This window comes from Poecilia latipinna, unplaced genomic scaffold (assembly GCF_001443285.1).
Source record: "Poecilia latipinna isolate Pla-1442-1.1 unplaced genomic scaffold, P_latipinna-1.0 Scaffold345, whole genome shotgun sequence".
Classification (NCBI taxonomy): domain Eukaryota; kingdom Metazoa; phylum Chordata; class Actinopteri; order Cyprinodontiformes; family Poeciliidae; genus Poecilia; species Poecilia latipinna.
Window position 1 is genome coordinate 352,592 of NW_015112961.1, and position 11,225 is coordinate 363,816.

An 11,225-nucleotide genomic window follows, 5' to 3' on the forward strand; every position below is an offset into this window, starting at 1 on the left:
ACCACCCACGGAGGTTGAGAGGGGGATACATTTTTTATTTATATATACATCTGTAGAAAAAATTTAAAGTTCACTGCACTGAACCCCATTGAAAACCTCCTGGTTAATTATTCCACCAAATATTGGTTTCTGAACTCTTCCTGAGTTAAAACATTAGTATTGTTGTTTCTAAATGAATATGAACCTGTTTTCCTTCCATTATTGCATTATGGTTACTGAAGAACTCCACCAGTAGAAAATCTGCTGTTGCAGAGTAAGCAATGTGCTGCTAACCATCTTCTTCTGACATATTTTCAGGGGGACAAGGAGAAGATATTTTATATACGGTAATAAAAGTGCAGTTAGAGCAGAAATAATAACCAAAGACAAATCACCAGAGATCTGCAGAGGAGCAACAAAGAGCACACAGTAAGAAGCCAATAGAAAATTTAAATGGAATACTGAACAATATTTGCTTTTGTACTATAACATCTACTATGACACATGAAGACTTTTAAATAGAAACATTAGAGGGGAAGTATTATGTATCTTCCAGACAGATTGTGCTATAAAATAGAATCAATTATATTACATTCAGCTTTTTTATATATAAATATAAAAATGTTGCATATATCAAACATAACTTCATATTTTGAGGCCTTGAAATCGGGCCTCTGTTTCTTTAAGAAGGTCCTACTTTTTCCAACACTTTGGCTTCAGCACTTTATCACAAGAATGCTCCTCATTATGTCATTTACAACCAGTCTTAGTAGAGCTGGACTAAGAAGAGGTCTGTATGATAAGTTCAGAAGGAACGCAGTTCCACTTAAGTGTTTGCTAAGTGCTGCTGCCGCTAGTCTGAAGGAGCTGAGTGACGAAGGTTTCTGAGGAGGGGTGCAGCTCGGAGGAGCTTTACTTTGTGTGGGCACAGTGCCATCAAAAGCATCTCCAACTAACACACTTGTATCATTATTAGTAATAACATTTTTTATTATAGAGGCAGCCATCTTTAGTTGTTAATGAAGCCATAACAACTAACCATCTAGATCAAGTCCCGTGTAAACATCTTGACACTTCAAATAAAAAACTATTTTTTCGCTCTCCTTTACACATAATGAAGAAACAACCTCTAACAACCTAGAATAATTTATTTTTTAAAATACATATCAGACACTTATTGATGGGAAGAAAAGACAGAGGAGGACAAGGGGGAACTGAGAATGTGGTGATGAGTGGGAGGATGTGTGTTGGCTGTTTGCCCAAGTGTGTTTGCACATACAGTATGAGAGGAAAAGGCCAAGGGAAGAATGGGGACTGTGCCGCTAAGCTGCAGGATACTTTTCATAAAAACAGACTGATTTTAGACAACACTTGGGACTGAATCTAGCAGTGTGTAAAAGTGACAGGTGTTTTTGTTATAGCGGAGCCGGTGGGTGGCTCTGTTAATGTTCAGCCCGGTTTCATTGGCTGTATTAAATTAGGCGTTCTAGGAAAAAAGCCAACTCAGAGCTCTGAGAAGCAAATCAGGACGGCTTGTTGACATGATGATGTCTGCCTTTATCTCCAGGAATCAGGACATTTGTGTTGGCTAATTAAAAACATCTTAAATACTGTTCAAGTGTGACTCTTGGGTGACTTCAACACTGCATCTGCTAATATAAAACGAAACCCAGAGAGAATTAACTCTGTATCTGCTTTTGTTTTAAATTAAAGTCTGACTAAACCTTTTGAGATTTGCTTTCCTTTGGGAATACACACGTCCTCCCGTTAAATATTATAAACCCAGGAGCAATCTCCTGAGGTAACCTACCTAACAAAAGCAATTTCACCTCTCTTGCTGCTTTCTCTCCATCTTCTCGGAGGTTTTTGTCAATCATCTTTGACCTCTCCGCCGCAGCCTTATCCTCAGCACTCACAGTGCAACCCATGGATCCGGAGGCAGGGACACACCGACCACTTGCGCAAAAAACCAAAATATATATATATATATAAAAAATTATTCTTTGCTGATTTCAGGGAAATAGATTGGGCGGCTTGTAGGGAGAAAATACCCTACTCCTGATTATTAATATAAATATATTAAATCAATGTCCCTGCTCTTTTGCTCTCAACTGGAAGCTATTTGGTCCATGCCGAGAAGCTCCGACTCTCCTCTGCCCTACATCCATACATCCAAGCACGGGCTGGAGAAGCCTGCGCCCGTTCCCCTCGTTCGTCTCGTCAGCCTGGTTTGCCGCTGAACAGCGCGTCCCTGCGTGGTGCAGTCAATTAGTCTCGCGCGAAAATCCTCAGATATCGTCGCGCGAAAAGTTGTCAACCGGTTGTGTTGACGTCAGTTCAGCAACTTGTCGCGATAGTCCAATTAAAAGCAGGTGAGCTCTCCACTGACTGGTCCGAGCGAAACCAATTAGAGGGAAACGAGCCAGCGCGGAGAGATGTCAGGGGGAGTGCTGTCTGTGCGCGGTCTGCAGTGGGCGCTGTTCCGGCCTCATTCCTCTGCATTTCTGCTGACCACAGGTCGACAAAAACACAGCAGTAACGATAGCTGCTGTCATATAGAAACCGCTCAGTGACTGTTCAAACGGCAAAGGTGCCCGCGCTTCGCTTGTTTATGAAATGCCTTTGCACGCAATTAGGCCGCAGGAATAACTAGTGCACAGCGCCATCGCGTGGCATTTAGCTGAACATAATCTCCGCCTAAGAGGGTAACTAGTATAGCTTTCTTGCTACACGAAAGGGAAGCATAGAGAATAAAGTGTAAAGTGCATATGAGAATGAAGATATAATAATAATAATAATAATAATAATAATAACTAGTAGTATTTATTGCTGAGGGGTCTGCACATTATGTTTGCCAGCAGAGTGCAGGGTCATGATGACCCACAGAGCTTAAAATAAGTTTAGCCTTGACAAGAGCTCTGATAAGGTACAAATAGCCATGGTTGTGGGAAAAATACTGTTGATGTTTGGAGATTAAAAAAAAAGAATTTAAAATGCCTCAACAGGTTCAAAAGTCTAATATCATAAAACAATTAAATGTGCAAAGTTTGTGCAAAAATAAAACTGCCAGAACCGGATGAAAGACAAATGAAGACAACAAAGGCAAAATAAAAACATGTACAATTATTTAATTATTTTATTTTTTCCAAACTAAAACTGTCCCAACTATTTACACTTTACAAGCTACTGTAAATAAGCATCACAAATATAAAATGTTTACATCTATATACATTATTTATATAAAGTTCTGCCTTGTTGATTTGTTTAACATGCTGAAGCATAACATCTCACACAAAGTGGTTTACATACAAAGGATTTTTACTACAATACAGGCTAGAGCTGAAACGGTGAAACAAATTTAAAGGCATTTCAATACAGTAGGTAGTCTGTTGTTATTGATGGCACGGCAGACTAATAAACAAAACAGGACAATGCTAAAGGGCAATTACATCATAACATATACAGGAAAGGCAAAAAACAGACATCATGTTAAGAGAGGCACATAAGAAAAATTGTGTGAATCAGTTTCAAAAGTCTGTGTAGAACAGATAGTGTCTTATTCAGTCGTATGTTTGTCAGATTAAAAGTACCTTTTGAAAATAATGACCTTCAAGCATGCATTAAACATACCTCTCATACCTCTCATTAACTTGCATTCCTGTCTTGAAATGTTTTTTTATTGATCTTGTATAAATAATATTCTAATCTTAACTTTAATATTTTCATTAGCCATCAGTGGAAACCATCATAACTAACAGAAATAAAGTCTTTAAAATATGTATTTGTGAATAGTATTCTTGTGGATCTTGTTTATTCAACTTTTATCTCAATAAAAAACTACTGAGCAAGTAAGAGCTTCATCTGCTATATTTATCCAAAATAGATGATTTATATTACAAGATTCATGATACAACTTTCCATTAAAAAAACTGACATGTAAAGGACTAAATACTCTTTGGAAACACATGTTATATTTTAACATACATGGACGATAAAACCTCGCCTCGATAACACTGTAACACATGTTTGGTTTGTAATCCATTAGAAGCTTTTCTGTAAACCTGAATTTTATTATTTAGGATATTTAGCCATGCCATTGTGGGTTCAGAATATCCATTTCGGGAGGTATTTGGTCAAATACGTACATCACAACAATAGCAGTTTTTGAGTTTTAATCATTCTACAGCACAGGTAATAAAAGTTGCTAAATGTACATTACTACATCATGCAAGGCAGTAAATTCAGATCCAAGCACTTTAACAGCTCGTTAAACCAGAACCATTAAAAACTCTGCAGCTGTGTCACAAAGGCACAACACTTTGTCAGTTTATCTGCTGCAGACCAGGCACTATTTAAATCAGCACTTTTACCTTGTGGTGTATAAACATGCAGAAAGGTTTGGTTAAATTACTCTAAGATATGTACAATCCTCTGAAGTATGAGTTTAGATAGATAGATAATACAGAAAGTTAGAATATTTATTGGACCATTTAAACATTATTGGAAAAGGGACTTTTGTGAATTTGGATTGTTAATGTTCAGACAGTAGCACCAGTAGTTTCTTGACTCCATTGACTCCAGTCCTGATAAATATTTGTAAAATGGATCAGAATTATATTCATTGCTTTGTTTTTTTTTTTTTTGTAGAATCGATAAAAATCCATAAAAATAAACTAATTTGATAATGTTTATTAAACAAGGATAAACCAGATTATGTAGTTATTTGTATTTTAAAACATTTATCACTTACAAGCCCTCTAAAGTGAATGTAAATTAAGCAACATTATTACTTTTAATCTTGATCAGATTTTCAAGCAACGTTTCAATGGTAATCAATTTCGTCCTGTTTCTCCGGAGTATGACACAGAGGCCATGTTTGTACCAGTTACTCTTCCAAATGGGGAGAAAAAACAAACATGTAAAATCAAGTAAATCAGATTTGTGTTATTTTTTATGATAGAAAATTATTTCAAGTCTATTTACACCTCTTTACCAGGGATGCCTAGGAAAGATTGCCAAAACATGCTATTCAACTAATAGGATCGGCGTAATCGACTGTAAGATTATGATAGAAAATCACAGTACGTTTGGGGTAAAGATGTAGTAAGAGGAAGTTTCAAATTTCTAAATTATTAATAAACATAGTCAGTTTTTGTCACCATAAAAGAAAACAAAGTGTAAAACATTGATTTTTCTGGATGTAATCAAAGACAGCAGTTAAATATAGATCATCTGAAATCAGAAAGGAGATATCTGTTAACTAAATAAATATACGCTATTTATTTATTTTTGTGCCACTGCAAATGATAAAAGGCACAGCAGTTTTAATTCCTTTGGAAACCTTACAGAAAAGTAAAAATGTCATGTCACTGCAAAAGTCTTAGAGCACTTCAAAGACTGCATGATGATGATGATGATGATGAGCAGTTCATACTGATTCTGATTCTACGTGAGATTACCTGACTGCTTCTCTTTGTACGTCTCATTTAGAACATTTAAAATAGCTTTTGTTTTTATTTACCTACACAGAACCAGCTGCAGTTATTAGCGTGAAAGCAAAGCCTTAGAAGCAGGAGACGACCATTTCATCCTGCCGGGTTGATTTTGTGGTGTAATTTTAATAAACTGTATTAGAAACTCTCTGTAATATATATATATAAAAAATAAATTAGAAATTGCAGCAAATAGAAGATTTTTGTTCGGGTATCTGCCTTCCAACGTAGCATTTATTATTGTGTGTATTTTGTGTCGTGGCAGACCCAGACTCTGTGCTGGACAGCCGGTAACGTGTTCGACTGAGGTGAGAACTCTCCCTTTCTAATGAACATACCGAACAACCCTTCTCCAAACACTGCACACACAAACTGAAGCGGCTGTTAGTGAGCTCCAGCAGCCAGGCTGGTCCCTGACGTCCAGTCGATGAAAATGAAGCTCAGACTCATCACCATGAAGGAGACTCCCAGAGCAGCAAAACAAGAAGCCTTTAAAAAAATATTTTAAAAAAACACAGAGAAGCAAATGATCTACTTTTCAACATTATCTGAACTGTCAAATGTCTAAATTATGTTTATGCCTCACCAGTATTTTTGAAGTGGAGGTCATGGGTTCGTCCTCTCTGGGAACGATGCGGATGTAAAAGACAGCGGGGAAAATGAAAATGAGGCAGGGAGCTGATGTGGCACCTGAATCAAGTAAAGACAGAAAGATGGTCTTACAAACGTATACTTTCCTCTTCGAAAGGCTTTGTCTGTCCTCCTTTCAGGACATTAACAAGGTTGTATATCCTGCCATGATGTGGAAGAAATCACTCACAAAGTCACTTACAAAATCGGCTTTAAGATTTTCATATTTGGTTATGAAGCTGTGGAATTATTTTTATATATTCATAAACTAATTGCCCCATTCGGAAAACGGCGACAGCTTGAGTCAGGAACTACCCGCAGTTACATTTTTTGTCATGCGTACAGGATATGTTTTTTTTCTAATCAAACCAATTCATATAAATATTTAAAAATAAAACTTTTCCTGGTTTTTATGTTTGTTTGTGCTCTGTCTGTCATATATATACATTTTTAGAGCAGGAAGGGCTGCTTTGAAGATGTCGCCCCCAAAGGTCCTCAGTGTTTTTGCCTTTGACTCATTAAACGTGACCTGCACTCTGAGGACAAACTTCGACAATAATATTGATTCCACCTGCCACTTTCTCCTAGAATAAACATGTTAGTCACATGTCTTAGTTCTCACTTCCAAGATGTGTGAACAAGAGCCAACAATGCATAAAATTACAGTGCAAAGCAAAGAGTAATCATAACTTTTTTGTTTTCTGACTGTAAAAGATGTCTATCTTGGTCAGACGAGGCATTTTGTTTTATTTGTGAACCATGTTTAATCACCCATGATGGAATTAATCAACAAAAACAAGTGAAATTTAACCTGGACCTACTTAAGTTTTCCATTAAAATAATGCTGTAATGCACTAACCAATGATGCCAAAGATGCCCAGAATGTTGGGAGCAAATATCACCAGCATGTTGATGAAGGAGAGCAGAACGAAGGCGATGCCGACATGACGTAACCAGTTGAAAGACTTGCTGGGAAATAACATCTCCTGGATGGCTCTGCGCACCTGCAAATTTTATCGTGTGATTGGAAAAACACATTAGTATATCGTGTCTGTTTGAAGTGTGGAAACAAACCTAAGGCCCCCAACTTACAGGGAACAACACAATTGGCACGGTCAGCGTCACAGCGGTGAGGACAGCCACTCGGACACACAGGATTAAAATGTCATAGGGATCGATGCGGCTGTACGTGTGCAACAGCTCCGGCTCCACCTTACCTGCATGGATATTAAAATAAAACCGATTCACAAAAACATTTTAACAGAAAAAATACTGGACAGCATTTTATTCTAAAGGCCACCACTAGAGGGAGCCTGCAATCTGTGTAATAGGATGCTAGTTTCTTAACCATAGAGATGTAGAGACGACGTCAATGTAAAGTTAAAAGGTTCCACAGTTTTAAAGCACTGTATGTAAATAGTCAGATCTGTTGTCAGCTGCCCTCACCATAAAAAGTCAGGTAGCCAAAGAGAGCAGCCAGAAAGTACATGGTGTACATGAGAAGGATGGAGATGTTGGAAACCTTTTGCATCTTTTTCTTTGATGGACTGAAATCAGAGATTGGAGAGTTATGCGAACGCCACATTCTGCACTGACTTCTTGTCAAATATCACAGGGTTACAAGGGGAGACTCACTTGCGCAGCTCGGTGTAGATGGGCAGAACCTCGGGGTGGCAAACGAAGGCAAAAGCCAAGATCGGGATTGTGTACGCCGTCTGTGAAGAACAATTTGTTCAGCACCTCTGTGTCCAAGTTTCAAAAAAAGTAAAAAATAAAAAATGATACAGTAATAAATAACCAAATATGTCTTTACGTCAGCTGCCCACCTGTGAGTTGATTGTGAACATGCGTGGGTTGCAATGCGAGTCCTTGTCTTCATGTGGCAAGCCGTCGCTGTAGTCATGGACCAGGCTGGAGTCATTCAGGTCGAGGTGTGCAGCGGTGCTGTTGGCCGAGAACTCCTCAAACGGGCAAGGGATCTGAAACTTCTTATAGATAACCTACAACAAGACGGGGAGGAAAGCGGAGATGCTATCAGAGAAATATACCCAAGGATGCTGCTCTTATGTGAGAACTGGACTGACTTACAGCAGACAGAAAGAACACCATGCAGCTGAGAGAAAAGCCGCTTGCGTAACCAAGGTAACCTGAAATGAAAAAAAAGAAGTTAGTAAACACAGAATGAACTGAATTGCAGCCCTGATTCACAAGAAAATAAACATTCAAGCTTATCCTATTATTATTAAAGCTGCTACAAAAAAAAAAACTTGATCAGAACCACCTAACTATGGAGAGAGAGTGGAAACAACATGTTTTTGATGTGTGTTAATAAACAGATTATGTTGGACATGAGGGTGTGATTATCTGAAGGTAATTGATGAGAACCTGCTGCTCTCACAGCTGGCAGCGGGATAAAAACACGCTAATTGCTTGATGTCAACGTACCGGCTCCGTCTGGGTCCGAGCCGGCTTAATGTTAAATGACATAACTAATCCACTCTCCACATCGCAAATGTTGGCTGCAAAACAAACTTGAGTGAAAGTCTAAAAACGATCCGTCAATTTTATTTTAAAGTATTCAAGATACTCTGCGGGTCAGATTTGTGGTACTTTTGGAAAAAAAACATGTAATGCTTTACCAAACTATTTTTTAAAGTTAAAATTTTGAGACAAAAGAGCATGACATTATAACATTGATTTGAGAATTGAAATAACAAACCACAGTATATGCTTTGGCTGAACTTAACAATTAAAGAGTGTGTTTCCTGTATGACAGCTGCTCTTATTTAAAGCACACATTGGTCCGTTGTGGGGAAATGTTTAAGAGGTGTCAGACAGAGAGTATGGTGAGAAGCAAACATGTCAATGAGCTAGTTAGCAATGTTATTGCTCTCAGAGGAGAGTTTCTAAAGTCTGACTAAAAGTCTTTGAAATCTATAAAGCAATCATCAATACATTTTGAGTAAAAAATACTGTAACAAAAGGACAAAACCCCGTTTCTTCACTGGGTCGGGGAGTTAACGCTACTAACTTCGTCATTATTTGCTGAATGCCAGATTATCAGACAGACGTTTTGTGTCACTTCCTTCAAAGTCAAAATTATTCATAAGTTAAGCTTTAAAACAATTTATTGAGATGATGATGTCAATCCTTTGTATGTTTCTGGTAGGTTAATCCCAAACATTTGAGCTAAATGGAACCAAAGCTGCGGATGTATTTTTCAAACATGCTCGGCGGCTCTCCGCAGTGTTGAAACGTAAACTGACATTTCATGGTTTTAAGGTTTTTTACACATATAATGTCAGGGAAATTCCTTTACAGTTTCATGATCCCTGAAGGCACCATATTTATCTGTTCAAGGACTTCTACACAGCAATGAACAGCATGGAAATGTCTAGCCATTAGGTTCTGTGCCCACATGGACTGAAATGCCACTCAGCAAACAAGAGACCAGTAAACCAAAAGCTGCATTAAAGGTCAGGTTAGAGTTTGAAAAGCCATTCTAGGAGAGAGACACTAATGTTTGGAGGCATTGTCTGATAATACTAAAATTTAAGAGCAATAAAGGCCATCCTTGGTGGAAAACAAGGAGAAACTTGCAATCCTTAAAAGACCATCCTAACGGCTTCTCAATCCTTATCCTGGCATTTAGCAAACAGAAATATTTTGGTAATCCCAACTGACCTGGATGAGGAAATGTTCAGTCTGATATGTTCTTTTACAATGAACGTAAGCAACCTACTTTAATCTACATAAGCTTACAGTGAACTAGTGTCAGATTCTGCTTGACGCACATTTGTTAGACATCCAAGCTGATGCATTGAAATGACTCACCGAGCTGTTTCATCAGAGCTAGGGGCAGGATGACACTGGTGGAGACCATGATGACCAGGTAGTTTCCATTCAAGTACCACAGACTGTTGGAGAGAAGGCGAGTGTACTCTGGTGAGCTTAGTATTGCAAACATTGCCACTGAGAGACACACACACACACACACACACACAAACACACACAAGGACGTGCAGAATTGTGAATAATTGCTAATACAGATTGTTTATGGATAACTATGATGCAACGTCTGTTACAAATTTAAGAGTCCAACCAACGGTGACCTGATGGAAACATTCTCAGGCCCAAGGCTGTGGAAAAAATGTGTGTGCTTCTGTTGCTATCATCAGAAGTACTGGAATAGAGCGTTGCGTAACCGAACCAACTAAAAATATTCAGTAAGTATGTTAGTCCTGACATGTGTCTCACACCTTAATCACTCACCCAAGGCAATAAAACAATGAGTGTGGAAGAACTTATGCGATCATAAACTACTTGCACTATTTGCTCTTTTTTAAAAATCAACCTCCTGTGTTGTGCTCTTCATTAGAGAGATGAATCATTTATCAGAGGCATCTCATGTAATGTGTGCTGCTTGCTAATACAAACGCATGTGTGCTTGGAAATTTATTTCTGAAATTTATTTCTAAATTTATTTCTATTTTGTGTCGAACCAATACAGTGGCTTTGTTTACTACATAGACGGTAAAAAGGTTACAAACACTCTCCACCCGCATACACATCACTAGATTTAGAATAGACTAAACTAAAATAGAGTAGATATGGATAAATTGTTCATTTGTCTATGCCTAATGCAGGCTTTGAGCTTTTTGCAGTCATTAACAATGTTTCCAGTATAATGCTGGCCGAATAGTTAAGCCCTCTGATTGGCAGAGCAGGTTAAATTCTTCTAAAATGTTTGGTTTCCAGGTGAGACCCTGACTTTTAAGCTTGTCAGCAAATATTCAGCAGGGTTTAGTTTGGGGCTTTGGAAAAATATAAGCGTACTGACTCAAAAGGTTACCGTCAGAGGTCATGAACCTGGTTTGGATGGTTAAGCTCAACCCATGGTAAACCCACAATAAAGTCTGTTGGTCTGCATTCTCTCAGACTCAGTAAAACAAGCTTCCCTGACTCGTCACATTGGTCATGTATTTCGAGTTCATAACAAAGAAATCCTCACTCCCAAATTGACAACTAAAATTTGAAGCTACCCCATAATGATTGCCTTCTGGAGAATAGTTTAGACCAGAGGTTCCCAAACTGTGGGGCGCGCCCCCTAGGGGGGGCGCCGTG

The 11,225-nt window shown here is 38.3% G+C and overlaps 2 protein-coding genes across 2 annotated transcripts in view; both read right to left on the minus strand.

The window, feature by feature from the left end:
* Positions 1-2,545, minus strand: part of gnai2b (guanine nucleotide binding protein (G protein), alpha inhibiting activity polypeptide 2b) — a 46,397-nt gene extending 43,852 nt beyond the window's left edge. Inside the window, exon 1 of the mRNA XM_015035704.1 lies at positions 1,790-2,545. Within this exon, the coding sequence (XP_014891190.1) occupies positions 1,790-1,907 (118 nt within the window). The 5' untranslated portion in view covers positions 1,908-2,545. The remainder of the gene's footprint in view (positions 1-1,789) is intronic.
* Positions 2,546-3,087: 542 nt separating this feature from the next.
* slc38a3b (solute carrier family 38 member 3b) overlaps positions 3,088-11,225 on the minus strand; it is a 31,146-nt gene continuing 23,008 nt past the window's right edge. The window contains exons 9-17 of the mRNA XM_015035706.1: positions 9,936-10,018; positions 8,190-8,248; positions 7,928-8,101; positions 7,737-7,816; positions 7,548-7,648; positions 7,194-7,318; positions 6,961-7,105; positions 6,058-6,161; positions 3,088-5,960 (exon numbers count right to left, since the gene is read on the minus strand). Of these exons, the coding sequence (XP_014891192.1) occupies positions 5,856-5,960; positions 6,058-6,161; positions 6,961-7,105; positions 7,194-7,318; positions 7,548-7,648; positions 7,737-7,816; positions 7,928-8,101; positions 8,190-8,248; positions 9,936-10,018 (976 nt within the window). The 3' untranslated portion in view covers positions 3,088-5,855. The remainder of the gene's footprint in view (positions 5,961-6,057; positions 6,162-6,960; positions 7,106-7,193; positions 7,319-7,547; positions 7,649-7,736; positions 7,817-7,927; positions 8,102-8,189; positions 8,249-9,935; positions 10,019-11,225) is intronic.